A 14,327-nucleotide genomic window follows, 5' to 3' on the forward strand; every position below is an offset into this window, starting at 1 on the left:
TTAATTTATTATTATTATTCATTTTATTTTATTTTTTGAGACAGAGTCTCGCTCTGTCACCCAGGCTGGAGTGCAGTGGCACAATCTTGGCTCACTCCAACCTCTGCCTCCCAGGTTCAAGCGATTCTCCTGCCTCAACCTCCTGAGTATCTGGGATTACAGGTGCCCTGTCACCACGCCCGGCTAACTTTTGTGTTTTTAGTAGAGAGGGGGTTTCTCCATGTTGGCCATGCTAGTCTCAAACTCCTGACCTCAGATGATCTACTCTTCTGCCTCCCAAAGTGTTGGGATTTCAGGCGTGAGCCACAATGTCCGGCTTTAATTCATTATTGTTAATATTTTTGAGACAGGGTCTTGCTCTCTTGCTCAAGCTGGATGGCAATGGCATGATCATGGCTCACTGCAACTTCAGCCTTCTAGGTTCAAGCTATCCTCCTGTCTCAGCTTCCCAAGTAGCTGGGACCATAGGTGCATGCCACCATGCCCAGCTAACTTTTTTTTTTTTTGTAGAGACAGGGTCTTGTGATGTTGCCCAGGCTGGACTCAAATTCCTGGCCTCCAGCCATCCTCCTGCCTGGGCCTCCTGATGTGCTGGGATTACAGGCGTGAGCCACTAGACCCGGGTTAGCTGCACCTTTTAATGGAGGAGAATGATAAGCAGGTTGAAAATGGTGGGGTGGGATTGGAGAAATGCATCATCGTAAAGTATTTTTTAACTGGGGGCCCATGTTGGGAGTCACACGGTTACTCAGAAAAGGATCCAGTAGTAGCATTAACCGAGGGAGAAAGATAAGCTGTGAGGAAAGGCCTAGTGAGTCAGAGGAGCTGGAATTCCAAACATTTTCCATAGCTTGTCAGTAACGACATTTGTGCAGATCTTTGGATATATAAAGAGGGAGTCCGTCTATTGATAAAATGAGCGCTGGGTTTACCAACCCTAGGCTTTGGCTCACCCTGATCCTCACCGCCGGGCGGTGAGATGGTCGCGTTATTGCCTCCATCTGGTGGACTGCGCTCTGCGCTTCCAGCGGTGGAGGAATTGTCCGCCTCTACCGGGTCAGCACGTGCTGGATTTGAACCAAACAAGTTATCTGTGTACCCCACGCCTTTGCTTTTACCCACTAGGCGGTAACGTGATTTCACGCCTGAGAGTTTCTTGGCTGAACAAGTTGGAAATCATTGGTTTCAAAGATTGGAAATCACTGGGTGCACGCCCCTGGATTTTTTCCCCAACCACTCGAGGCCGTCGCGCTTGCTTCGACGTTTCTATTCGCACAGCACGCAGATACTACCGCCCCACTCTCACCGCGCCAGCCTGCGGGGCTCTCGGGCCTCCCTCAGGCGGTGGGAAAAGAGCCTCCCGGGCTCACTCTACTCGGCGCGCATGGCTGCCAGGGGAAAGTATTGTCCTTAAATCCAGAGCGGCGCTGCGCGCAGGGGAGCGATCTCAGACCTCCGCGGAGCATCGGTGATCCCAGGGCCGGCCGCGTTCCAAGGCAAGCGCTAGTACTGCGAGCAGAGAGTGGTCACTAAGAAGTCATTAGGAGATTGGCAGGGGGAGTCCTCGGGATGCGGTTCCCGCCGTCCCTCACACCTCCCTCCACGTCTTTCCGGACCCCGGGGCGACGCGGACCCGGCCGGGGGAGCCCGGGGGAGGGGGTCGAGCCGGGGCGGGGCGGGCGCGCGTGCGCGAGCTGTCAGGCCGGCCCCGCCCCCGCGCCCCGCCCCGCCCCTGCCGCCCCTCCCCCGCTCTCCTGGTGTAGGGCGGGCGGGCGCTGCGGCGGCCGCGGCTGCTGCTTCCTCGGGCCATTTTGCTGTGGAGCGGCGGGGAGGAGGAGCCGCCGAGGAGACCCCGGGCAAGGAGCTGCGAGCCGGAGGAGGCCGCGCGAACTCCGGGCTTTCCGCGGTCGCGGGGATCTCGGGGGGCAAAGGGATCGCCGGGGTGGGGGACCAGAGAGCCGCGCCCGCCGCGCGGAGCGCCCCTTCGCGCCCCCAGCACCATGAGCTGGGGTACCGAGCTCTGGGTGAGTGAGGGTCTGGGCCCGCGGGCAGATGCGGGGCGTGCGCTGCGTTTCCCCGCGGCCTGGGGAGGGGGCGCGGGCCGCGCTGCCGGGCGGAGGCGAGGGCGCGCTCGTCGGGGTCGCCGCGGCCTGGGGAGGAGGCGGGGTCCCCGTGCCCCTCGTCGGCCTTGGCCCGAGCAGGAGGTGCGGACCGGCTAGTCCTTCGGAGGCGAGGGGAGTTAGTGCGGGTTCCCAGCGGCCTGAGGAACGGCACAGGCGGGCCTCCCTGTCCCCTGCGCCCCGGGGCGGGCGGTGTGTGTCGGGCCGAGCCCTAATCCCCCGGGGCGAGCCGCGGATGCCCGGGGGGGGGCCGGGACCGGGCGTGGGGGCGTGGAGGCCCCGGCTGCGCGGCGCTGCGTTGGGTCTCTGGGCGCCCCGGCTGCGAGTTTTGTCCTGGCTCGGTGGAGGCGCTGGCGGATCCGGCGCTTCCCCGGGGGCGGGGCGGCCGGGGCGAGCGCCGGGGGTCGGGTTTTGGGGTGCCGGGGCTACAGTGCGGTCTTCGCTCTGGAGGCGAGGACTTCTGGCCCGCGGCGGCACCAGGCGCGCTTGTTCTTTCGGGGTAGCTCAATCCTGAGTGGATGTGGGCACTGCGACGTCTGGTCTGGAGGAGAAAGTGGGAGTTGGGGAGACATCTTACGTGATCTCCCTCAGGAAGAGGCTTTCGCGGGGTCAATCTTTAACGGTTGCTCGGAGAAGAGTTTCCAGTGGGGAAAGTTGACGGTGAGGGACGCCTGGCGGGGATGCTTGGCCGGGGGGTGCGCACGGTAAACGGGCAGCCCTCGGGGCTGAGGGCCGTCCCCAGGAAGGCGAGTGGCCGGCTGTGGATGGAGCTCTTTCCCTGCCGTCCGCGGATTCCTGGGGAAATCACTGGGCAGGGGATGGGCAGCGCGGCGGCCGGGGAAGGAGTAGACGAAATCTCAGTTACTGCACTGAAATGCCCTCAAGATGAGCCATTTCCCAGGATGAACTCTGAAGTGCCTGCAACTACCTTTTGGAATTCTATTTGCAAAGGGTGTGGAGGAGAAAGTGTAGGGTGGTGTTGCTATCTGAGATGAGGCCGAGAAATCTCTTGTCAAAATAAAACAAGGTCAGAGCAATTGCAGAAACAGAGCGCATCCTCCCTTGTTTTTTGTTTTGTTTTGTTTTGCTTTAATTGTTTTTACATAACCATCTGTTAGGTACAGAAGCAGCTACGGTTGTTATTACCAAAATCCTGAGGGCAATAGCTCCCTTACATTAAGATAATTCATTTTATAAACATCTTCTGCCTAAAAGGGATTTATGACAAAATTTCCACTGATGTTTACAAGTATCCATTTTGAAAATAAAATCGTTTAAAATATTTGCACACACCAGTTTAGGCAAAATTTACCACTTTGAGTGCTGTATTGAAGTTTCTTTCCTCTTCTAATCCTTCCACTCTCTTTAGCTTATCTGGGGTGGGGAAGCAAATCAGAAGAAATCTTTATCAAGACAGTAGAAATTGTGGCACAATTTTTTTTTCACTTGTTCAAACAGCAGATGGAATTATGGAGGGAAAAGGTACAATATATTTCTGAGTGAAATAAGGACCGAACACAATACCTTGGTGGACAGTTCAGTGATGTTGGTAAATGGGATAGAATATAATTCCAAAGAGAGGGAGTGGCTATGAGCAAAACTGCTAAAACAGCAGCAATTGCCTGCATTATTCCGTACATTTATTTTTGAGGGTGGAGGAGTGGGAAGGAAGGCAGGGTTAGGAGTGGTTGAAAATAAATGAGAGAGGCGGGGCACAGTGGCTCAGGCCTGTAATCCCAGCACCTTGGGAGGCCGAGTTGGGAGGATCTTTTGGGCCCAGGAGTTCAAGAACAGCTTGGGGAATATCTGGAGATGTCTTCTCTTAAAAAAAAAATAAAAAAGAAAATAAATGGGAACTGGAATATATACAAATAAATGATATGAAATGTTAGATTTGCTTCACAATAATTTGTGTTGTTAGTGGATCAGAGATAGTGAGACAGAATTGGCCATTATTGAAGCCAGATGCTGAGTACAGAAGTGTTCATTACATTATTCTTTCTAGTATATATGTTTGACATTTTCTACAATAAAAATAATTGGAAAATATTTTTAAAGGAGAAGGATATGAACTATCTGTAATTTTTTCACTTGATAATTTTATGAGGTAGAATGAATCAGTTAACAGTTCTATATATGCAAGTGTATGGCAATGAGGAGTTTTTAAAAAGACGTTTTTAAAAACTTCTTTTTTTTTTTTTTTTTTTACCTGAGACGGAGTCTTGCTCTGTTGCCTGCCCAGGCTGGCATGCAGTGGCGTGATCTCGGCTCACTGCAGCCTCTGCCTCCCAGGTTCATACGATTCTCCTGCCTCAGCCTCCCGAGTAGCTGGGATTATAGGCACCTGCCTCCATGCCCAGCTAATTTTTTGTGTGTTTAGTAGAGACGGGGTTTCGCCATGTTGGCCAGGCTGGTCTCAAATTCCTGACCTCAGGTAATCCGTCTGCCTCAGCCTCCCAAAGTGCTGGGATTACAGGCATGAGCCACCACACTTGACCTTAAAAAAGACATTCTTATGAGTACTAGCATTTGCCTTTGAGTAGCTTACAGTTTAATATAGGGAAAGGAATGAACACATGATTGTGCTACTCAGAGAAATGCAAAATCTAAGTTTTCAGGTGAAATGCAAAGATGTATAAGGCTTAGTAGCTTTTGAGATTTAAAAAAACTAGAATAATGAAGGATTACGAAAAGTAAACCCCGTTTCTCCGGCGGTCAGAGACTTGGTGATGTGTGGTACACTGGGTAGCCGAGTGGAGGGCAGTGATTAAGGGTTTTCCTTGAATGGTGGCTTTGGAATCATGCACATGTATAATGAGATAATGATGGTGCGCTCAAGCCGAACTTGGCAGAATTATTCTTCTAGATGGAGAAAGAGCTATGGTTTGGGTGGCCATGAGTTATTTGTAACAGGTGGTTGCAGCTCTCAGGGACCTTCACAAATACTCTCAGATTTTACATACATTTTAGGACTTCAGGTTAAAGTCAATATAGGCTTTTAGAAACTACAGGTTTCTAATGTGCATTTTACACTGAAGGCCTACTCTAAGCCACATCCTGCTTTGTAGAGGGAGTAAAACCTTTCTCTTCCTCTTTCTTTTTTACTTTTTCTTCAACTCCTTCATAGAAATAAACTTTCTTTTTTTTTTTTTTTTTTTTTTTTGAGATAAAGCTTTGCTCTTGTTGCCCAGGCTGGAGTGCAATGTCATGATCTCGGCTCACTGCAGCTTCCATCTCCCAGGTTCTAGCAATTCCCTTGCGTTAGCTTCCCGCGTAGCTAGGACTACAGGTGTGCGTTACCACACCTGGCTAAGTTTTTGGTTTTTTTGTAGAGATGGGGTTTCACCATTTTGGCCAGGCTGGCCTCGAACTCCTGACCTCAAGTGATCCACCCACGTCAGCCTCCCAAAGTGCTCAGATTATAGGCATGAGCTACCTCACCCAGGCTTAAATGGCCATTTTGAAGTGATTAGGTTATAATAAAATAGTGTACAGCTCTTCATAACGTTGCCTTTTAATCAATTTTCAAAATTTTTATTTAACAACTACGGTGTGCGCAAGACACCAGCCTGAATCTGTTGTGAGTCACGTTATATATATTGAAAGATATCTACGTGGAAGCATAGAAAGTAGGTTTTACCTCTAGCCTGTAACATCAGAGTCAAAAGAAAAAGTATGTTTTTATGTAAAATCAACCAAAATACATTTACTCAAGACTTGTTAAAAAGGCAGTGTTAGTAAGGTAAATATGTTCACTGACTTGTGGAAGTTGTGGCTGGTTGTTGGAGAAATGGCAAAGCAAGAGTTGCTTACATTTGAATGTTGTTTTTTTTTCCTTGCCTGCTTACTGAGGGAAGTGACAGGTTACTGAAGTGTTAGTTCAGCTTTTTATTAGCTTGCTCATTAGTGTGAAGTATGAATAAATCCATTGGAAAGTTAAGCCTTCCTCATAATTATTCTGTTTGCAGCTAACAAATTATTCAGTGACAGAACCTGGTTTTGCTGCCTTCTAGTGTCCTCTCTGTCATCTTTATTTATTTGCTCTGGTGCTAATGAGAAATGAAGTATGTACAAGAAAGAGAACAGAGAAACCTGAATAATGCATATTGGTTAGCATAGTAAGAAGCCACCTGTGGGCTGGGCGTGGTGGCTCACGCCTGTAATCCCAGCATTTTGGGAGGCTGAGGCGGGCAGATCACGAGGTCAGGAGTTTGAGACCAGCCTGACCAAGATGGGGAAACCCCATCTCTACTAAAAATACAAAAATTAGCCGGGCATGGTGGTCCACGCCGGTAATCTCAGCTACTCGGGAGGCTGAGGCAGAGAATCCTTTGAACCTGGGAGGTGGAGGTTGCAGTGAGCCAAGATGGCGCCATTGCACTACCTCCTGGGCGACAGAGCAAGACTGTCTCAAAAAAAAAAAAAAAAACACCTGTGTTGATTGTATGTAATTTTTTTTTTACCTGTGATTTTTAGAACCATGCCAGGCATATAATGTACATTCGACTGTTGGATATGTTGACCCTGATCATGGATTTGCACTTTCAAGAGGCAGCCGTGTGAGGATTGTCTACCGACTGTAGTGGGAACAATGCTTGACTCCGTGTAGAAGTTCAATAAATATTTATTGGATAAATGAATAAATCCCTTTTTTTCCTTTTGTTTTAACATTTGCTTTTTAAAAATAATGGGAAGATAATTATAACACCTTTCTGCACTTTGGCAGTTTAAAAAATATATATAATTTTAGGTATCTTTTTGGAAAATAGACTCTATTTTTTTTTTTTTTTTTGAGACGGAGTCTCTGCCGCCCGGGCTGGAGTGCAGTGGCCAGATCTCAGCTCACTGCAAGCTCCGCCTCCCGGGTTCACGCCATTCTCCTGCCTCAGCCTCCCGAGTAGCTGGGACTACAGGCGCCCGCCACCTCGCCCGGCTAGTTTTTTGTGTTTTTTAGTAGAGACGGGGTTTCACCGTGTTAGCCAGGATGGTCTCGATCTCCTGACCTCGTGATCCGCCCGTCTCGGCCTCCCAAAGTGCTGGGATTACAGGCTTGAGCCACCGCGCCCGGCCTAGACTCTATTTTTTAGAGCAGTTACGGTCCATAGCACAATTGAGAAGGTACAGAGATTTTCCATATCCTTTCTCCCCGCAAATACACACAGTCTAGGGACCGTTTTGCCTTTAAAGTAGGGTTTGAAAAATTATCCCTTCTCTGTTGTTCATTCTACTTAGGCATGATATGTGTACATATGTTTATGTAAGAACACTTTATGGTGTGTTGAATTTTTTTTTCCTAGTGTGTCGAAATTTTAAACTAGTTTTTTTTTAATCTTAAAAAAGTAGTTAAAGTAACTAATTATTAACAGTTCCAGGTATTGGAGAAGTATTACCTCTTCTTACTGCCCTTGAATGCTACATTGGAGAACCGTATTAACAATAGTCCCTAGCTCTTCTACTGCTCTTTTTTCTTTTTTCTTTTTTGAGATGGAGTTTTGCTCTGTCTCCCAGGCTGGCATGCAGTGGCGCCATCTTGGCTCACTGCAACCTCTGCCTCCCAGGTTCAAGTGATTCTCATGCCTCAGCCTCCCGAGTAGCTGCAGGCCCCCACCACCATGCCCTGCCAGTTTGTGTATTTTTCGTAGTAGAGATGGGGTTTCACCATGTTGACCAGGCTGGTCTCAAACTCCTAACCTCACGTGATCTGCTTGCCTCTGCCTTCCAAAGTGCTGGGATTACAGGTGGAGCCACCATGCCTGGCCTCTACTGCTCCTTTTTCTTAACCCTTCAGAGATTTCTGTTTGGGATAAATGTGGCAAGACTAACAGGGGCAATAATACTCCCCGAACCATGGTGGGTAGGGCAGAACTGCTTCAGAAAATAAACAAAATCAACTTAGTTTTGCCATCCTTACTTCTCCATGAGAACAAACTTTGCACATGTCTTTTCTGTTTAGTAGATATTAAAAGAAAACAAACCGTGGGAGGCCTGGAGAGAATTTGCAGTTGATATTGAGACATCAGTTTGTTGCCTTCACTTTGTACATTAGACAGAATCCTGAAAATTTGTGTAAGTTGCCATTTTGGTAGGCAAAACTGTACTTTAAGCATGTAAAAGAGTTTTATAAGTGTCTGTACTTACTATGTGAACACATTACAATTCATGCTTTACGTTGGTGAGACATGGAAAGTACTTCTTTGAAGGACCATTCAAGTATCACCCACTAACCACCTAAAGCTAATATTATGTTTCCTGCAAGTATTACTCATACTTGTTTCATCAACACCACCCACATTTAAAAATAAGGCTTTATTTTGACACTTAAAAATTGAAAGCTACTAAGAATACATGAATGCCCTGGGAAATTAATCTAATTGATTTTAGAATGTGGGTGTGAAGTCTTCTGGAATTGGTGTTTATAAAGGAATATTTGTTTCCTGTTTTACTTGTACACTCATACTAGCTTGAGCCTAGTAATGTGTTTAGTTAAAAAACTTTTTTTTTAAATGATAAGAGGCCAAATGTGTGTATTTATATTAGAGAGTAATTTGGGGGTATGTAAGTTTTTTTGTTTCTTTGTTTGTTTTTTGAGATGGAGTTTTGCTCTTGTCACCCAGACGGGAGTGCAATGGCACCATCTCAGCTCACTGCAACCTCCACCTCCCAGGTTCAAGCGATTCTCCTACCTCAGACTCCCGAGTAGCTGGGATTACAGGCGTGTGCCACCACGCCCAGCAAATTTTTTGTTTTTAGTAGAGATGGGGTTTCGCCATGTTGGCCAGGCTGGTTCTCCAACTCCTGACCTCGGATGATCCACCCGTCTCGGCCTCCCAAAGTGTTGGGATTACAGGCGTGAGCCACCGCTCCCGGCTGTAAGTTTTTAATACCAGTTTATCGTGATCTTCCACTTCAGACCAACTTTTAACTCAAACCTCACCCTATTTGTAAAATTCCATGTTAAACTTATGGAAAGCTTAACAACCTCAATTGTTTAATACTAGAAATAGATTCAAACCACCACCCCCACCAACAAAGAAAGGTAGATGGAACTTCCATTTTCTTGTTGCAAAAGCCATAATAACTTTCACATGTAAACTATAACATCATATAAACAATATGATTTTTTAAATTAGAGCATACAGTTCTAGTGATCGGAATTAGGTTTTTAGTAAGAATTAATTCCTACATCAACACCTAATAGCAGCCACAGTTTCCATTTGTACTTGTCTACTTTCTCTGTGGTGCCAAAATGGGAATAACTTATTATGAACTCTGTAGTTATTGTAATATTTTCACGTGTGCCATCCCCTATTGTCTTTTTTTTTTTTTTTTTGAGATGGAGTTTCACTCTTGTTGCCCAGGGTGAAGTGCAATGGCATGATCTCGGCTCACCGCAACCTCTGCCTCCCGGGTTCAAGCGATTCTCCTGCCTTAGCCTCCCAAGTAGCTGGGATTACAGGCATGCGCCACCATGCCCGGCTAATTTTGTATTTTTAGTAGAAACAGGGTTTCTCCATGTTGGTCAGGGTGGTCTTGAACTCCTGACCTCAGGTGATTAACAACTCACACCACTAAATGCTACAGAGCCCACGGTGGCCTCCCAAAGTGCTGGGATTACAAGTATGAGCCACCGTGCCTGGCCTCCCTATTATCTTAAACTCTTGAATGATTGTTATCATCACTGCCATTTATTGAGTGCCTGCCATGTCCCAGGTGCTGGGCAAAGTGTTTACATCCATCATCTTGTTTATTTGCTACAAGAATCCAGTAAGGTAAGTACCATTTGTGCCAATATCTGGAAGAAGATGCTTAGATGGAGTCAGGAGTGCAGTTTTATTGGGGAGTAACATCCGTGAAGGGAAAAGAGTGGAAGCCGTCAGATCACGATGCAGACCTGCCAGAGTCCCCACCAGGCCAATGGGGAGCTCCAGAGCAGACACAAGGATCCTCTGGCAGAAATGGCTAGGCCTCTGTACCTCTGCCTTCCTTTATCATTGGCCAGAGGTCGTCCCAAGAAGAGGGTGGTCTTGGCTGCCAGCTTGCTCAGTCATTGGCTGGGGTGCTATAAGAAGAGATGCCCACAACTCAAAAGATGAGGTGGACCCTAAAGGAGGCTGCATGCTAGCCACAGTCCTTGCAGCGAGTCATTTTTCGGCACTTCTCCATGTTGTCCAGGCTGGAGTGCAGTGGCATGATCTCGGCTCACTGCAACCTCTGCCTCTCGGGTTCAAGTGATGCTCCTGCCTCAGCCTCCCAAGTACCTGGGATTATAGGCGCACATCACCACACTCTGCTAATTTTTGCATTTTTTTGTAGAGACGGGGTCTATGTTGTCCAGGCTGGCCTTGAACTCCCGGGCTCAAGTGATCCTCCCACCTTGACCTCTCGAAGAGCTGGGATTACAGGCATGAGCCACCGCACTTGGCCAAAAACTGGATCTTCTGTGTTAGTAGTGCACGGTTCCCTTTATCCCCATCATTCACTCGTATTTCCCCATCACTGCTGTAGATTTTGCTTTATATAAAACATTTGATGTTATTCATATTGAGAATCACTGAGAATCAATGACTCACAGCACTAAATGCTGCAGAGCCAGCAGAAACAGTCATGAATGAAGCTTGTATTCAAGCAGATGCTTCATGGATGTCTAGTAATCTCCTCATTCTTTCAAAGCCAGTTATTGTTTCTCTTTTCTAATTTAAAGAAATTAATTTGTGTGGATATTAATTAGTGGGAATAGTATCAAGTTTCTGAATTTGCCTAACAGAAATATGTCTTGGTGAAAACTATTTTTAATGAAATTGAGAAAGAACAAGGAGGAATACAGAGTCTCACTCTGTTGACCAGGCTGGAGTGCAGTGGCACAAACATGGCTCACTGCAACCTCAACCTCCCGGGCCCAAATGAGCCTTTCGCCTCAGCCTCCTAATTAGCTGGGACTGCAGGTGTACGCTACCACGCCTGGCTAACATTTTTTTTTTTTGAGATGGAGTCTCGCTCTGTCACCCAGGCTGGAGTGCAGTGGTGTGATCTCGGCTTACTGCAATCTCCACTTCCTGGGTTCAAGCGATTCTTGTTTCAACCTCTTAAGTAGCTGGGACTACAGGCATTTGCCCGGCTAATTTTTTGTATTTTTAGTAGAGACGGGGTTTCACAGTGTTAGCCAGGATGGTCTCGATCTCCTGACCTCTTGATCCACCTGCCTTGGCCTCCCAAACTGCTGGAATTATAGGCGTGAGCCACCACAGCCAGCCTTTTTTTTTTTTTTTTGAGACAGAATCTTACTCTGTCACCCAGGCTGGAGTGCAGTGGCACAATCTCTGCTCACTGCAAGCTCCACCTCCCAGGTTTATGCCATTCTTCTGCCTCAGTCTCCCGAGTAGCTGAGACTACAGGCCGCCATCATGCCCAGCTAATTTTTTTTTTTTTTTTAGTAGAGATGGGGTTTCACTGTGTTAGCCAGGCTGGTCTCGATCTCCTGACCTTGTGATCCGCCCACCTCGGCCTCCCAAAGTGCTGGGATTACAGGCGTGAGCCACCATGCCTGGCCCAGCCTGGGTAACTTTTTTTAAAAAGTTTTTTTGTAGAGGCGGGGGTCTTCCTGTTTTGCCCAGGCTGGACTTGAACTCTTGACCTCAAGTGATCGCCCGCCTCAGCCTCCCAAAGTGCTGGGACTACATGCCTGGCCCACATTCAGGGTTTCAAAGTTTTGAGTCTTCAGAAACAAGAAACGAAATACTTTCTTTATTATCTATAGCAGAGGAAAACTTGGGACCTGTAAAGGAATCTATTCCCCTTGTACTTCTATTTGCACAGCCAAAATTGAGAATGGATTCCTGAAATCCATTTAAAGACCAGACAGGCTCTGGAGACAAACGGTGTGGGTGCTCCCAGTTGAGTGAGGAAGTGCTGGAGGACTCAGCCTGGGTTGCATTGCTTGCCTAATCTAATATTTATCAGTATCCGGCAAGTCCTTGCATCTCTGTTCTTCGCTTTCCCAATCTATAAAGCATGGTATGATGCTTGCCTTTCTCTTGACAAGAAGGCATAAAGATGAGAAATTGTTCATAAAGTACTTTGAGGTTGTTGGATGAAAGGTGATAGGTAAATAGAAATTATTATAATCATGGGGAGGGTTAATGAAAAATACTCTGGTCCTTGGGAACAAATTGTAGAACTCTTGCTGTAAGCAGGATTCATGAAAAATGAGCTATTTTCGGTCCTAGCCCTCTGATTTGAAATTTGGTATACATGTTAACAACAAAATAAACCTAATATTTGGAAAATGCCTAGAAAGCATTGCTTTGGACAGGAAATCTGGATTTCAAGAGGTCATATCAATCACATGTTTTTTTCCTCCTTGAAGAAAAATAAAATCCACTCCAAAACACTAATCATACTAATTTTTAGCAGTATACTTCAGCTTCCTTAAGATTTAAGTTTTTTCCTAGGGGGAAATAGTTTTCTTTGGCTATTATTACCACTTTTTTAAAAAAGTTCCACTGAAGTCACATTATTTCCCCACCTAAAAAGCTGGATATTTGCTGCTTGAAACATCTAATGAATTATTCTGCCTATCAGCTTAGTTTGGGATTGATTTCTTCTTGGCAGAGATAATGAAGAGGTTTAGAAGTATTTGCATTGGAACAGATATGGAAATTTCTGGAAGTGTTTGGGCAAGGACATTTAGATTTCCTAAGTGTATATGTGTATGTAAAATATATTCTTCACCATGACTGACTTTTTAAATTTACATTTTACTTATCGGCCAGGCACAGATGGCGCATACCTATAATCCCAGCATTTTGGGAGGCCAAGGTGGGAGGATAGCTTGAGCTCAGGAGTTCAAGAGCAGCCTGGGTAACATATTGAGATCCCATCTCTACTAAAAATTAAAAAATTACCAGGGTATAGTGGTGCATGCCTGTAGTCCCAGCTACTTGGGAAGCTGAGATGGGAGGATCACTTTAGGCCAGGAGTTCGAGGCTGCAGTGAGCTGTGTTTGCGCCACTGCACTCCAGCCTGGGTGACAGAGCAAGACCTTGTCTGAAGAAAAAAAAAAAAGTTTATAGGCCGGGCGCAGTGGCTCACGCCTATAATCCCAGCACTTTGGGAGGCCGAGACGGGTGGATCACAAGGTCAGGAGATCGAGAGCATCCTGGCTAACATGGTAAAACCCTGTCTCTACTAAAAATACAAAAAAATTAGCCGGTCGTAGTGGCGGGTGCCTGTAGTCCCAGCTACTCAGGAGGCTGAGGCCGGAGAATGACGTGAACCCGGGAGGCGGAGCTTGCAGTGAGCTGAGATCGCACCACCACATTCCAGCCTGGGCAACTGAGCAAGACTCTGTCTCAAAAAAAAAAGTTTATTTTAACTTATCCTTAAAAATAGGCTATTTACATTGTTCAGTTTCACAAGTAAGGTGTCTCCCTGTCATCCTAGGAGAAGTTTAGTTCTTGTTACAGCCGTTTTTGGCAAGAGGAGTGATGGTGGTAGTGCTCAATATTTATAACTTTGTACATAAAAGAGGTAACCAAACAAAATTATAAAAATTTCATTAGGCCAGGTGCAGTGGCTCACTCCTGTAATACCAGCACTTTGGAAGGCCGAGGCAGGCAGATCATGAGGTCAGGAGTTCAAGACCAGCCTGACCAACATGGTGAAACCCCATCTCTACTAAAAATACAAAAAAATTAGCCAGGTGTGGTGGCACGCGCCTGTAATCCCAGCTACTCAGGAGGCTGAGGCAGGAGAATCGCTTGAGTCTAGGAGGTGGATGTTGCAGTGAACCAAGATTGTGCCACTGCACTCCAGCCTGGACAACAGAGCAAAACTCCCTCTGAAAGAGAGAGAGAGAGAGAGAGAGAGAGAGAGAGGGAGGGAGGGAGGGAGGGAGGGAGGGGAATTATTGTGTAATAAGGACTAAGGTAGGGTAACTCCACGGAAATGTGTACAGGAGCGTAACTGAGGTGGGGAAATGGCATCCAAGTGGAGTCCTGAAGAACTAGTAAGTTTTACAGGTGAAGTGGGGTGGTCAGAAGGGTGGAGGGGATCTAGACAGAGCCTTCCAGGAAAAGAAGAAGGAAGTGGTATGTCCAAAGGGTCATGGAGAGCACAGAGCTCTCAAATGATGAGCAGGTGATGGAGTTGTAATAGGAGCCTGAAGAGGCAGACTATAGCTAAAAACCATGTGAGGACTACGGCTTCACC

General features: G+C 46.8%; 1 protein-coding gene and 1 long non-coding RNA gene across 51 annotated transcripts in view; one reads left to right on the forward strand and one right to left on the reverse strand.

The window, feature by feature from the left end:
- Positions 1-1,786: 1,786 nt before the first annotated feature.
- FNBP1 (formin binding protein 1) overlaps positions 1,787-14,327 on the forward strand; it is a 164,718-nt gene continuing 152,177 nt past the window's right edge. For all 50 annotated transcript variants that reach the window (XR_013405451.1, XR_013405453.1, XM_077967759.1 and 47 more), the window contains exon 1: positions 1,787-2,024. Coding sequence is in view for 48 of the 50 variants with exons in the window: in XM_077967759.1 (XP_077823885.1) it covers positions 2,001-2,024 (24 nt within the window). In the remaining 2 variants the exon portion in view is untranslated. The remainder of the gene's footprint in view (positions 2,025-14,327) is intronic.
- LOC144335068 (uncharacterized) lies at positions 4,303-10,620 on the reverse strand. The gene is made up of 3 exons (XR_013405508.1): positions 10,362-10,620; positions 7,660-8,799; positions 4,303-4,392 (listed from the first exon to the last, which is right to left on the reverse strand). It is a non-coding gene; the product is annotated as an uncharacterized LOC144335068 (long non-coding RNA).

This window comes from Macaca mulatta, chromosome 15 (genome assembly GCF_049350105.2).
Source record: "Macaca mulatta isolate MMU2019108-1 chromosome 15, T2T-MMU8v2.0, whole genome shotgun sequence".
Taxonomy (NCBI): Eukaryota; Metazoa; Chordata; class Mammalia; order Primates; family Cercopithecidae; genus Macaca; species Macaca mulatta.